This window comes from Lissotriton helveticus, chromosome 1_1, assembly GCF_964261635.1.
Source record: "Lissotriton helveticus chromosome 1_1, aLisHel1.1, whole genome shotgun sequence".
In the NCBI taxonomy this organism is placed as follows: Eukaryota; Metazoa; Chordata; class Amphibia; order Caudata; family Salamandridae; genus Lissotriton; species Lissotriton helveticus.
In genome coordinates, this window is record NC_136057.1 from 381,945,945 (window position 1) to 381,961,066 (window position 15,122).

At 46.5% G+C, this 15,122-nt stretch overlaps 1 protein-coding gene across 2 annotated transcripts in view; it reads left to right on the plus strand.

Annotated features, from left to right (window-relative positions):
- Positions 1-15,122, plus strand: part of LOC144809462 (sodium- and chloride-dependent GABA transporter 2-like) — a 1,234,427-nt gene that overhangs the window by 933,305 nt on the left and 286,000 nt on the right. For both annotated transcript variants that reach the window (XM_078673716.1, XM_078673715.1), the window contains exon 8: positions 5,566-5,669. In XM_078673716.1, coding sequence (XP_078529842.1) covers positions 5,566-5,669 — 104 coding nt within the window. The remainder of the gene's footprint in view (positions 1-5,565; positions 5,670-15,122) is intronic.

Here is a 15,122-nt window from a genome sequence, read left to right on the forward strand (position 1 = left end):
GAACTGGGCAATAACGTGACTTCCTTTTTAACCCACTTTTTACTGTAGCATCCGTTTCGAAAGCAAGTTCAGCTAATATTTCTCCTTCTGTCATGTCATTATCCTCCAGATCATATAAGAGGTCAAAGATTGGGTGTTTAAAATGTGCAACAAAGAAGGGACTCACCTACCGTGATCAAACCCGTGGAGGCTGAAACGCGTCGGTTGAGCTTGATTCAATAAAATCTTTTGAACATCAGAACTTCCCTTGAGTGCCGCGTCTTTTGGAAGCATATATATATATATTATTATGGTTTTAGGAATTGAAAACTATGTATATAGGGATATCCCATAGTGTTGGAGCCCGAGCTGGTAACCATGGTAGGCGGCATGCATTAACATAGGTCTTTGATGAACTATAAATAATGGAACGGAATGTGAAGGTCTTAGCCAATATCCCTGTACAACAAATGAAAAGTGAATGCTCAGAACACTCCATCACATTTTGATAAATAACTCTGATAAAAAACCTTGACAAGTAACTCCGAAAAAAATCTGAGGATAACAAACCCATTAGCAAATTATAGTAGGGGAAGCTGAAAGAGGAAATAAGGCAATAATATTGCACAATAGGAGAGGAAGGGGATAACATGAGCAGCAATAGAACCGAAAAGATGAAATGATTTGGAATAAGAAGCTCAAACTCACTCTGTAAAAACACAAATTTTAACTATTTTTTAAGCACATAAAAGCACTTTACACATATTGGGGATTAAGAATAATTCACGGAGGAAGACCATGATTCTAACATTTGTACAGTAATTACAACTAAGGGATTTATCCCACAATTTTGTAAATAAGAAAATATGTAAATGAGTTGTGATAATGATCAGGGATTTAACCCGGAATTGTTGATAGTTTTTTACTGAAACGTTTGTGTACATATTTATTGTAAAGGCAGAACTAAGTACTGATAAAGTTTTAATGTACTAGTTATTTCGAACCTGTATGAATAGGAACGAAGTGCCTGTGACAAGAAGTCTTTCCTCTGTATTTATTCATGTTTGAAATGTAACCAATCAGGTAGAGCACTGTGCACTTTAAAAATTCACGCAAAATGAGGTTACGCTGTCATGTGATCAAGGCTTTGTGCCGAAACGTTATGGCGACAGCTGAATAAAATCTAACCAGCATCCGAAACTCTGGTCCGTGTCTGTGTCCACAGCGTAATCGTAGTGAGAGCGATTGCGGGAGGAGATGGAGGATGTTCGATAAATATCTATATCTATATATATATATATAAATATATATATATATATATAGATATATATACATATATCTATATATATATATATCCATAGGAAAAGGGTTTTTTGTTTTGCTAATAACTTTGGCACCGTTCGATGAATGTTTAAGAAACATTCAACACTAGTTTGCAACTCTGCTGTATGGAAAGTTTTGTGGTGATTTGTCAAGTGGGGGCTGAGAAAATGGGGTGGTCCCAGAATATTTTTTTACCATGCAAGTTCTGCCTGCCATTTTATGGAATAGGACACGGTCCGGAGGGGTCAAAATAAATAGTAGAAGTTGCAGAAGGGGTCAGGGTAGAGGTACCCTGACCCCTTGGGTAGAATATGGGGGTCTTTGAGGGCCCCATTAAGTGAACAAGATGTAGAATAAAGTTTTTGTCCCACATGCGATATTTGCGAATCCACACTCACTGCAGCCCCCCATATAAAGTTGTGGCAGATTCACAAATATCACTGATAAATGAATGAAAAAACATTCACACACTCAGTCAGACACTAATACACTTGCTCACAAACCTAAACCCACTTACAGACCCAATCAGACATTCATGCACCCACTCACAGAACCACTGAGATAATCACGCACCCACTCATGCAGCTACTTGACTTAGATACCTACTCACAGAGTCACTCAGACACTCACAGACGCACTCACAGACCTAGTCAGAGACACAAGCACCAACTCACAGAGCCACTCAGACACTCATGCACCCACTTACAGACCCACTCAGAGACTCATGCGCTGACTCACAGACACACCCGGAAACCCATTCACCCACTCACAGACCCATTCAGAGACTCATGCACTGACTCACAGACCCACTCAGAAACCCATGCAACTACTCATAGACTCAGTCAGACACTTATGCACCCACTCTCGGACCCACTCAGATACTCAGGCAGCCTCTAACAGAGCCACTCAGACACTGATATGTCTACTCACAGATACTCTTCGACTCATGCACCCACTCACTGACCCACACAGCTACTTGCATACCCACTCACTGACCCATACAGTCACCTACACACATACCAAATACTCACACACAGCCACTCACACACCTACTCACTAACCTATACAGCCACTTACACACCCACTCTCAAAGGTGAACATTATAGTTATAAAATAAAATGTAAAATACCCTTAAAAACTCACTGGAAAAACAAAGGTAACATAAATGTTATAATTAGAGAATAGATTTTTTTAAAACCTTTGAGATTCTCCGAAACAAACAAAGGTAACAGGGACGATATATTTAGGCTCAGATTTCACTTGTACAAAATCATAGCAATTCAGCAGTTCTGGTTACCTGAGCTAACTATAACTTACACCCCTGCAATGCACTGCTTTTGACCTCAGATATGACCTCAGATATTATATCGCTCATGACAAGTGAGTACTTCTGTGTATAAATACTTCAGATTTCAATCAAAGAGTGTTAGAACCTGAGATGCCAGGTCACCTAGGGTAGCCTGGCCTAGGGGTAAGACATGTAATTTCTAGAGGCACAGTGTGAAGGTTGCAGACCACCCAGCAGTAAATCCACGCAATAGCACTTAAAAAGGACACTACACCAATTTGTTAGAAAAATATGAGCTGTTTTATAAAAATAATATATCTTTGCTCTTGGTTTCAGATTCCACAATTAAATACACTGCAGATTATCAGGTCATAAATCACAGTACTGTTGAAGTTGTTAAATCAAATCAATACTCAGCATTAACAGTGTTTTACATTAAACTTATCACTTGAAGATGTGGTCTTCTCTGACACACCTAAACCTTAACCCTCTCCACACCTTAGGTCATGGAAGGATGAATTAGCCTCCCTCTGCTCTAACTTCTTGCAGTAGAACAATGTACTAGAGATAGTTGAATCAGAATGGTAGTTTACATCTGAATAAACATTACACCTTCAATATTTTAACCTTCACTGTACTTTGTCATTAAATCAGTAATAACACTTTCAGATTTGTTAAATTAATCATCAACATTAACAGTGCATTTCATCAGACTCCAGAAGTCATTGGATATGGTTACTATGCAGTACCAGTAACTTCCTCTTTCTAGCACACAGTCAAAGAGGGTTTCCTCAAGTTCCTCCCCACTTTATGTATTACAGTAGAAGAGAAAAACAACAGCCATTAATGTATAAGTATTTGTTTGCAGGCTCTAGCGCCACCTTCCCCCTTCAGATGACCTCCTTACTGTAGCGTGGAGACGATGCTGTCCCAGTCTCCACCCGTCGCTGTTGCTTTAATGCTCCTTCTTAAGCTCCCCTGCTCTCTCTCCTACTCGGGCCAGCTCCTCTGCTTTGGCGCTCGAGTGGAGGGCAGGGCCGATGTCACAATACCCCCAGAGAGCCGCCGAGTCCCTGAGCTCCCTCTCCCTGCCAGCTCCTTTGCGTGGCGCGAGAGAAAAAGGAAAAGAGCGGGACACTCACTCAGGCGGCAGCCGGTGCTTTTCTTCTGAAGATCGGCGGGGCCACTAATCTCTCCGTCATGCGCAGAAGCGCTCGCGCCAGTACCTCCTTTCACTGCGCCCGCTCCCAGGAAGGACGCACTACCCACGGGCCTGCTCGGTCCTAGGCCCCTCCTGAGGGAATAACTAAAGCGGTTTGGGCATGCGCGAAGGCGCCTTTTTGTAGCGTCTCGCCCAGGCTTTCCCCTGTTAACCGGGACTTCACTCAACAACGCGACTGAAGCGCGGAAGGTGCCCCCGGGGTCCCGCTCACAAAGGGAAGCCTCGCAAGGCTTCTCAGGCTCAGTGGATCCCGGGGGGGCGCTATCTCAGTGCGCGACCAGCACCACAGGGGTCCCGCTCACAGTGAAAGCGGCGCTACCTCAGAGAACCCGGCACCCTTCAACAGGAAATCCAGGGATCGGCTGACTGCATGTCCGGCCAGGGCCTCTCAGGACACAAGGGCTTCTCCAGCACCCAGGAAGGTAGGAACAGCGCTGGTTCGATTCTGTACCTCAGCTCCCACTTCCCCACTTCACAAAGTCCTTTTACTTATTCAAGTCTGGATGGAGGCTGGGGTCTGGGGATGCGGGTTATTCTTCCTGAGTTTCTCACTGGGCAGAGGACTGCGCTTCGCAGCGCTGCAGTCTCCTTCTCCTATAGACTTCCCCTATATTATTTGGACAAGGGGCAAGCTAGGCGCCCAGGGTCTCCAGTAACCCTCAACAGCGGGGCCAGGACAAGTAACCAAGAGGGGAGTAGTGGGGTGGATCAATAAGGCAGCTTCCCAGTCCAGGAGGTCAACCCTAAGTCTAACCTCTTCCCACCCTTAGCTACAGCCTGTCCTCCAGCTGACTTCCACAGGTAGACAAAATGGCTGCCCCGCATTCCGCCTTTTATAGGCTGCCCCTCAGTGGTCCAGAATGGATCAGAAGGTTCTGGAATGCCCTATGCTGGTCTATGAGTAAGTTCTGGACTTGGCAGTTAGGGCAGTTGGTAGCCACCATTTTGTGGTTCCAACTTTCCCTGTCAGAACAGGCCTCTGGGCCTGAGGTAAAAGATTATGAGGGGAAAAAGAACACCTATCCCCTTGACAACACCTATAAAAAGTAGTAGACACAAAAATTATTAAGGGTATGAGGGGCAAAAAGGGGACAAAATAAATAATAATGAGGAGGGACTACGCAAAAAATCCAGACTGGTCTAACAAAGAGCAAGTCAAATCGAAAGCAACATGTATGCATACACAAACAACTAATCATTGGCACAGAACGATTTATGTCAACCACAGCCTCTAAGCATAAAATTCCAATGAGGCACCTGCACTCTGATCTCACAGCTGACCTGAAAGTAATACTAAGCTGTAAAAACATCCTTAAAACTGCAGAGTTTGGTGCAAATTTAAGAATATTAGGATGGCTGACCTGATTAATCTGTCAGATTGCTTTGAGCCCCATATAGACTTGAAACTGACTTGTTGAGGACAGGAATAGGTTTGAGATCTGTGAGAGATTACAGCATCATTCCATCTGTACCAGAATAATTTAATTGCAAAAGTGGAATATCTGAGTGCTCATTTTCAATGAAATCACTTTCAGTTTAACACCCTACCCTGATCTACTGCATCTGCCTAATTATTTAATGTGGGAAACGTAATCACTTTTAAGAATCCTTTTTTGGTTAATATTAAGTGATCTAAAAAAATTACTTTAGAATCTTTGAAGTACAAGCACAACATGTGTATTGAAGAATGTTACAATAATAGGAAGCCAGCAACCCTGATGTTTGATTTCTTATTTTCTTCTCGTACCTGCAGGTATGGTTGGATGCTGGAACACAGATATTTTTCTCATGTACCCTATGCATTGGCTGCCTTACAGCTTTGGGAAGTTATAATAAGTACAACAATGACTGTTACAGGTAAGTATACCACAGGATTGACTCTTAGCAAGTTGATTTTGATTTTGATTTGAAACAATGCTCTTATATCCTACACCAACATTAGGAATATCTCTACGTTAGGGACAGTGAATATAAGTGATTATAATTTATGTGGCTGAAGTGTATCTGGATAATTGTAGATTTTGCTATTCACGGTTAGGTGCATAATTTAAAGATGTCTGAATAAAAGCTGTTTCTAGCTCAAATGGATCAAAAGTTAAACAAGCATTGGAAAACAATAATTTTCACTTGTGATGCAAGCCTTTTATCTTTGCCTTCTTTTATTTGTCATTGCTTTGGTCTTTCTAGAGCTTTATTCTTTGGGGAGCTATCAGAATCTTGCAATCTCCCATTGTCATAGTCCCTTGTACTGAAAGGATCTTCTTTGTGTGTCAATGTGCTTCGTGCGAAAGAGAGCAAAATGCTATCACTCACAGTTAGGTCAGCTTGCCAAGGGCTGAAGTGGATATCTTCCTGCCAAAAAACTGTTCGTGGAGTCTTTTTCTTATTTGTATTTGGGCTGTAGAATGCAATACATTTGTTGTACATCCCTGAATTTGTTGGTACCCATACTGGAGTGTGATCCAAAGGGCATTTTCCATGCAGTGACTCTCAGTCTGTCAGTCAGATCACTTTCTTCGATACTTACATTTTTTAAGATCATAAAAGTACAACATGTACAATATACAGTTAAAAGGAGAAAAATACAGCGTTCATGTTAAAACTAGTAACAGTAATTTGATGACAGACATTTAATGTAAAAACTAGATTAAAATACATATTTTGTAATTCATGAAGCAGAGTGGTCCAGCCGCTTAGGCTTCCATGAAAGAAGTAGATGTAAAGACACAATATAACATACTAATTTGTTGTGTAGTGACGACATTGAGTAAAATAATATTTACGCATTACCGGCCAGACAAATTTTTTGCTGTGCGCTTTATAACATTTACAGAAGAATATGATATGTAAATTTGATTGGGGGGGAGGAACCATCACATGGACAGGGCGGCAGGTGAATCAATCAGACATACATTTATAGAGCATGCTACTCACCGTGAGGGTCTCAAGGCGCTGGGGGGGTGAAGCAGCTACTGATCGAACAGCCAGGTCTTGAGTAGTCTCCTGAAGGTCAGCAGTTCCTGGGTCTGTCGCAGGTGGATGGGGAGGGTGTTCCAGGTCTTGGTGGCGAGGTGGGAGAATGATCTGCCGCCGGTGGTTGTTCTGCAAATGTGTGGGATGGTGGCGAGGGCGAGGTCTGTGGAGCGAAGCAGGCGGTTCGGGGTGTAGAAGGTGAGTCGTTCGTTGAGGTATGCCGGTCCGGCATTGTGGAGTGCTTTGTGGGCGTGGGTGAGGAGCTTGAAGGTGATCGTCTTGTTGATCGGGAGCCAGTGCAGGTCTCTCAGGTGAATGGTGATGTGGCTGGGGAGGGGGATTCCGAGGATGAGGGATGCCGAGGCATTTTGTATGCGTTGGAGTCTTTTCTGGAGTTTGACAATGGTTCCTGCGTGGCGGGTCTTGCCATAGTCCAGCCTGCTGCTGACGAGGGCTTGGGTGACCGTCCTCCTGGTGTTGGTGGGAATCCATCTGTAGATCTTGCAGAGCATGTGGAGGGTGTTGAAGCAGGAGGAGGGAACAGCGTTGACTTGCTGGGTTATAGAGAGCGTTGAGTCCAGGATGAAACCCAGGTTGCGCCCGTGGTAGGTGGGTGTCAGGGCAGCTCCCAACACGGCCGGCAACCAGGAGTCGTCCCATGCGGAGGGGTTGGAGCCGAGAACGAGGACTTGCAGCTTGTCAGAGTTCAGTTTCAGACGGCTGGCCTTCATCCACTCTGCGACAGCCTTCATTTCCTCATGGAGGTTGGATTTGGAGTTGGCCGGCTCCTTGGTGAGGGAGAAGATCAGCTGGGTGTCATCGGTGTACAAGATGATGTTGAGGCGGTGTGCTCCGACGATGTGTGCTTGGCGAGCGGTGTCATGAAGATGTTGAAAAGGGTCGGGCTGAGGGATGATCCTTGGGGCACACCGCAGGTGATCGTGGTTGTGAGAAGTTGGCCTGGTATATGATGTCCACTATTCTAGTGGGCACCTTCCACCAGTCCAATCGACCCTTATTGATGGTAGGTTAACCTAATAGAAAGCTATCCTAGTGGTAGCTGTGGAGAGCAGCCTTCAGGCTAAGACTTGGAGATGAGTTAAGAAAGTTGTTTTACCATTATAATCTATTAAGTACCAAATGAAAGCACACCACACAAGGTATATATCAAATAGTTATGTATTTATTCTAAACACAACCCCTCTGCACTCTTTATGAGGTCAGAGGTGAAAGAACAATACAAGGAACTTAATTAGCATTCGATAAGTTGCACAGTATACGTTATGCCCTAGGGGCCTCACAAACCATATACTAAAATAGTGGTATAAGAACCACGTGAGAGTTAGAAAGCAGGCCTAGGGCCTGTGGAATCGCTGAGGCTGCTAGAACCACCAAAGGTTAGGATGTAGGAGGCCACGAGAGACGCGTGCAGTGTCTAAACACAGCCGCGGGTTACCATTGACTTTCTATGGAGAACGAACAAGTTAAAAAGTTACAGTTTAAGGGTACTTCTAGATGAACTACGATAGAACTCTTTTAGACTAGGACACTTCGAGAGTCAAGACCCACGGGAGCAGCAGAATACCCGTGTTACCTCACCCAGGGAAGCCGGGTGCATAGGTGCCTTTTGGTGTCGGGTTTCGTCGTCGATTCCAATGGAGAGCTGCGAAGAAGTGCTGCAGGTGACCAGAGGAAAAGTGTCGTGGTGGATCTAAGGGTGGATCGGAGATGTGAAGAACCTGAAAGCAGAGGAGACAGAGTCTGGGTCACAAGCCAGTGACCAGGATGGCGAGAGGAAGATGCCAGCCGATTTCGGGTGATTTCAGGTGAAAAGGTGAAGCTTGTCTCTTCATCCACAAGAACCAGGAGGTGTCGATGATGACCAGGAGCTGGACTCGAACTGTCCCACAAAGGATCTAGTTGACTGCGGTGTCGGTATCCAGATTGAACCCAACAAGCCTTGGCGAACGCAATCCGTGCAGGATGTCAAGATGGGCTTCGGTGCAGACCAGCAGGGTCTTAGGAACTCCCCCTTTAGAAAGGAATTGGAGCAATCCTGGAGCAACCAGAAAAGCTTCTTGGGGGCTCACTAGCCAACAAACTATAAACAGCTAAGACGTGTCGAGCTGAAATGCAAAAAGCGGGCCCACGGGACACTCGTGGAGTGTGGGTCTCTGAGCTTTGACGCTAAAGGTGCTCGGGGCTGGGGCTTCAAGCACCCCAATGCACAACTTCAGGATACCTCACGACGTAGATGCAGGTTGCAAAATGCAGGATGTCCAGGAGTTCCGGTCCCACGTCTCTCGTGTCCGCCACAGGTCTCAGCTTTGCTGGGAGCGCAGGTCAGCATCACAGATGTCTGGAAGTCTGTGTCCTGTGTTGCAGATTCTTCGGGATCCAGCAGGAGCCTCAAAAATGCAGACCAGCAAAGATGCAGTCACTCCTTGACCACACGGGATATTTCTTCCGTCTTCCAGTCAATATGGAATATCAAAGGTCCAGGATATATGTTGCAGAGTTTTGTCCAGGGTAATCTAAAGTCTTAGGTACTGGGGTTCTATACTTATAGTAAGTTTAGGGGTTGGAATAACTCTAAGGTCCCGCCTAGGGGTGGACCAGGGGAGGGGGTGGTTACACCCCTTCCCCTTTGGCCAGAGCTGGGGCTGAGTGCCCCGGCAACCGGTTTGAACTGGGAAATGCATGGAGCACCTTGTGTGCCCCAGGCAGTGTCTGGAAAGCATTCCCTGAAAGCAGTCCTCCCTGCCTCAATACACCAAAGCCTGTCTGAGGAGGTGCCAGCACCTCCCTGGACAGGAAACCTATTGTCCAGGCCTCACCTGCTGGGGTTTTGTCCAGCAGCAGGAGGGCAGACTCGTATCTGTAGCAGCAGCATCCATTTTGTGATGCTGGGGCTCTGTTTAACTTTAACCGGGTTTAACAGTACCTATATGTCTTCTCCCTCTAGAAGGGTGGAATGCTACCCCCGCTGCCAGAATTGGCGGGAGGTAGTATTCCAAAGTGTTTGACACCTTACACAACATGTTTTAATAAGGCCAAACCAAAGTTAACATTAACCGCGAGGATTTTAATGCGAGGATTCTAATGCACTTAAGAGTATATGGTATGGCTATATCATAGAACAGATATAAGGAGATGGTTCCGAAAGCTTCAGAGGGGCTCAGCTCATGCTAGGGCACCCTCTCACAGAAAACCAAGCACTCTGCCCCCAGGATTGTCAAGGCCTGCCATAGGAGTGACTTATAGGTTACTATGTGTCTATATATAAGGTAGATATAGATGTACTATATCTAAGTAAGGGGTGATTACCCTACCTTACCCGGGCTGTAAGGGCAGATCTGTGGTGTCAGTTTGGAAGGCAAACCAGGGGTGGCACAATACATGCTGCATCCCCTGGTAGGCCTAGGGTGCACCTATGCCCTGGGTACCTAAAGTACCATATACAGGGGCTCACAAGGGTGACCCAGTAACAAATCTGGTATGTACCTAAAGTATATGGTATCAATTTAGAGAGAGTACAGCTAGGCTGTGGGCCTGATTAGCAGGACCACAGCCATACTAAAGTCGAAAAACCAGTGAATCACAGCAAAAAGTGAGGGTAACCATGGGAAGCAGACCCTACTCTCCTACAGTGGTGGCTTCGGATCTGAATGGGGGAGACAGACTCTCTGGGTTCTGCCAGTGAGGAAGGAGGTGGTCCAGTTCAGAGTTTTGTCATGGATCCCTGCATTGTGGAGGTGTGTGCATAGGGTGTGGTGGCAGACAGTGTTGAAGGCGGCCGAGAGGTCTAGGAGGATGAGGGCCCCGGTTTTGCCGTTGTCCAGTAGGATCCTGATGTCGTCTGTGGCAGTGATGAGGGCGGTTTCAGTGCTGTGATTACTGTGAAAGCTGGATTGGGTGGAGTACAGGATGTTGTTCTCCTCCAGAAAGTGAGTTAGTTGCCTGTTGATGATCTTCTCAGTGACTTTTGCCGGGAACTGGAGCAAGGAGATGGGTCAATAGTTCTTGAGGTCCTTTGGGTCTGCCTTAGGTTTCTTGAGCAGGGCGTTGATCTCGGCGTGTTTCCAGCTATCCAGAAAGGTGGCGGTCTCTAAGGAGCTGTTAATGATCTTTCGGAGTTGGGGTGCTATGATGGAGCTTGCTTTGGGGGCAGGGGTCGGAAGGAGAACCGGAGTGGATGGTGTTCATGATTTTGATGGTGTCTTCGTCGTTGACGTGATTCCAGGAGACCAGGAGGTTGGTGAGTTCGGTGGGTGTTGGGTCGGGGTTGTCGGCATCTGTCATCGGTGTCTGGGTGTCGAGGCTGTCGTGGATGTCTGCGATCTTGCGGTGGAAGAAGGTGGCCAGGGAGTCACGGAGTTCTTGCGATGGCAGGATGTCATTCATGCTGGAGCTGCGGAGGAGAGTTCTTTCACAATGCTGAAGAGCTCTTTGCTGTTGTGTGCGTTGTTGTCGATGCGTTCCTTGAAGGAGGTCCTTTTGGCGGATTGGATGAGTTGGTGGCGTTCTTGAGGGATGCATGGTTGTCTGGTGTCTGGTCTTGGCGCCACTGCTTCTCGATTCTTCGGCAGGTTCGTTTGGAAGACTGGAGGTCGGCGTTGAACCAGATGGTTGTCATGTCAGTGCTCCTGTTGGGGTTTTCTTGAGTTGGGCGAGGGTGTTGGCGCAGTCGTCGGGCACCGAGGAGGCATTCATCCAGGTCTCCGTCAGGAAGGCGACGTCCGGGGACGTTGAATCGAGAAGGTGCTTGTGGACCGAGCGGATGTTGAGTAGTATTCATCCAAGAATGTTGTGGCCTGCTTTGGTGGGAAGGGCAGGACGTGCTGGTGTGCGCTGAATTTGAATTTAAAATATTTGTATAGCGCAGCGTACACCATACGGTTTCTTGGCGCTTTAGGAGGCATGAGAGCAGAGAAGTAAAAGGGGAGAATTACTGTGGAAAGGCTTGAACAAACAAAAAAGTTTTCAGGCCCTTGCGAAAGAGGGAGTATTGTTTGGTCGCGCGTAGATGGCCAGGGAGGGAATTCCAAAAATGGGAGCCAAAACTGAGAAATTGGAACCCCCCCATTTTTTCCTGTTATAGCGAGGGACCTGTAGAAGGGATTGAGAGGATGATCGAAGCTGTCTAGTGGGGACATATTCTTTTAGCAGAGAAGAGATGAAAGCAGGGGCCGTTCCCTGACGTGCCTGGAAAACCATGCAACCGGTTTTAAAAAGGGAACGTTGCAGAACAGGCAACCAGTGCAGCGCCTTCAGTAGTGGTGTGGAATGATGAAAGCGGGGAAGGCCGTACACCAGCCGAGCTGCCTGGTTTTGCGCAAGCTGGAGTTTACGTAGGCTATAGGCCGGGATGCCATTGTACAGGGCATTGCCATAGTCTAGCCGGGAGATCACAAGGGCAGACATGATGAGTTTAAGTGCCAGAGGGGAAAAAAAAACGGGAAACAGTGCGAATAGTGCGGAGCATAAGGAAGCAAGAAGAGACGACAGAACTGATTTGTGAGTGGAGGGTAAGATGATTATTGATTTTTATACCTAGGGTCTTGACTGTGGAAGAAGGGACAGGAGGGGAACCGAGGGAAGGAGGCCAAAATGAAGAGTTCCAGGGACTGGAAGAGCCACCAGTGAGCACCAACTCGGTTTTATCCGGGTTCAGCTTCAGATGGTTGTGGCTCATCCAGTCCCTGATGAAAATCATAATAGTTTGAAAATTAGAGATAGCGTGAGGGGAAGAGGAGAGATTGAAGACAAGCTGGAGGTCATCTGCATAGTTGTATACAGTGACCTCCAGCTGCTGAAGTGCAAAGATAAGAGGGTAGATATAGAGGTTGAACAGTAAGGGAGAGAGAGAAGAACCCTGGGGGACACCACAAGTGATCTTAAGTGGAGTTGCCGTGAACTCCCCCAGCCGGACCGCCTGTGTGCGATCCCGCAGGAAGGACGAGAGCCAGACTAGTGCTGAGCTGGTGTTGCTGCACTTATGGCAGTTGAAGGGTCCATGGGTGAACTTCGGAGTGGCCTGGAAGCAGGTGGAAGATCGGTCGGCGTTGAGGGCGTGGAGGGTGTTGGCATCGTAGTAGCGTCGGGTGTTGTGGTCTGTGCAGGGGCCAGGGCCTCTGGTGCAGGGTGTGGTCCAGGCATGAACGGGTGTAGAGGGGCTTGCCTTAGGTGCGCCTTCGGCCCGCCAGCGGCGCACCCTCTGCATGCGTCCGCTGCGCGACCGTGCATCGGTCTCCATATAAAAGGGAGGGGGCGGGAGCAGAGGTCGGGAGATGGGAGTGGGGCTGCGTAGGGGGCAGGGCCGCAGGGGCAGCAGCCGCGGGAAAGCAGGCAGAGGCAAAGGGAGTCAACAAACACAAGAGAACAGTGGCGAGGGGCCAAGTAATGAATTCAAGACACAAAGTAAATTAAATAGCCCTGAAGAATAAAACAGTGCGGGCAATGCAGGGGCAGCAGGGAAGCAGATTAGAAAAAACTGACACAGAGCAGGCACAATGCGGGGCCTGACGAGCAGCAGGCTCGAACCCTGTACAGAGGGAGGACTCTTGTGCTCGCGTGGTGGAAGAAGTGGCTGAGCTGCTAGGGAGGGTGCTGGCCTTTTCCAGGAGGGCAACGTTTCTCGCAGGTCGACTAAGGAATAGGTGCCAGCCGGATAGGAAAACATAGAAGGAACAAGGTTAAGACGAAACCGTACCAAAATAAATCGATGGCACAAGTTAGTCCCAAGGGATGAAAATCCTGGGGCGCCATCCTTTTCAATAGAGCTCTCTAGATATAGTTTTATAGATGATTTCGAGGATTCTAGTTTAGAACGCTCCAAAGCCCTTTGGTTAAAAAAATAATATTTTTATTTATTTACTTGATACTGTAGTTCAGTTTAAAGGAGGGCGTGTTCCAGCCTGAGACAGTCTTCTATTAGTCTTGGTGTAAGGTTTACTGAAGTTCTCCTCCAGATGGAGTGCCACAACAATATGGGTACCAGCCTAATTATGTCATCCATATACAGGACATCTAACTTAACATGACATAGAAAATTGGAACAGCTAACTGGGAGGCCAATGAGTCTCTTCAAGAAGGAATTTTCAATAGTCTGGAGAGAATGGGTGTTAGTATATCCCCAGATTCCTGCTCTGTAGGTTGCCAATGATATTGACTTGGCACCCAATTTCTTTCTAAAGGAATTTAGTGCTACTATACTTTTCTCTAGTGCCAAGTCCCTAGTTTTTATCATATTAGACCAAGAAAGTTGTCTCTCAAAGGTTATCCCGAGATACGAGAAAGTATCTGTATGGGCTGGTTCGCAACCTTTTATGTAGAAGTGTGGGACCCACCTCTCTCTATGTCCAGTTATTAAGAGGAGACTTCGTATCATTTGTTTTTAAGCCTACACTATTCATTTAGATCACATATGTACCCAGTAGTTGTTGTAGGGCTCGGTACGGCCAGTACGGGCAATCAGAATAGCATTGTCTGAGTATAGCAGAATTGGGTGCGCATGTTCTTAATCAATGGGACGTTTGAGGTAGAGCTCAACAGGGGTGTTTCTACCCCATTCATATAGATGGAAGAAAGGAATGGGGCAAGAAACACCCCTGGTGCACTCTCCTCAAAATTTGGAACGACCTAGATCACTCACCCTGATTTCCATAGTGCACAGATGTTGATGAAGAAGAATAAAGCTGTCTAATAAAGGTGGTTATTGCATCATCAATACCCATTTTTACCATTATTTCCCAAAGGTGGTGGTGGGCTACACATTTGAATCCTGCTGAAAGGTCAATGAATGCCAAGTACAATGTTTCCTGCTTTACCTTGGTATACTTAACCATTAATAGGGTCAGTTTGAGGCTTTGATCTTGGGTGCAACTCCCCTTTTTGAACCCGTATTGTACCGGGCTCATTATATTGTTGTCAGTGGCCCATTCCTCAAATCTGTTGAGTAAAACGCGACCCATCAATTTGGAAGTGCTATCTAAAAGGGAAATTGGGCAATAGTTTTTTGGCTGGGCTATGTCTCCTTTCTTATAAATTGGCACAATAATAGACGTCTTCCACGATTCCAGTGAACCCACTGTAGCAATTACATTAAAAACATTAGTGAGCACTGGCCCCCACAAGTCTGAGTGCTCCTGGAAAAAATCTACTGGAGTGCAATCCGGACCGGGAGCTCATTTGGTAGAGGACTGCGAGACGGCCAATCTAATGTCATGAAGGTTAAAAGTCAAATGCAAATTTATAGAGTGACTAATTTATGATAACTGACTAGCTGACCCCTCTGTATGAGAAATAAAAATAGAGGAAACATGTGTGATCCGAGAA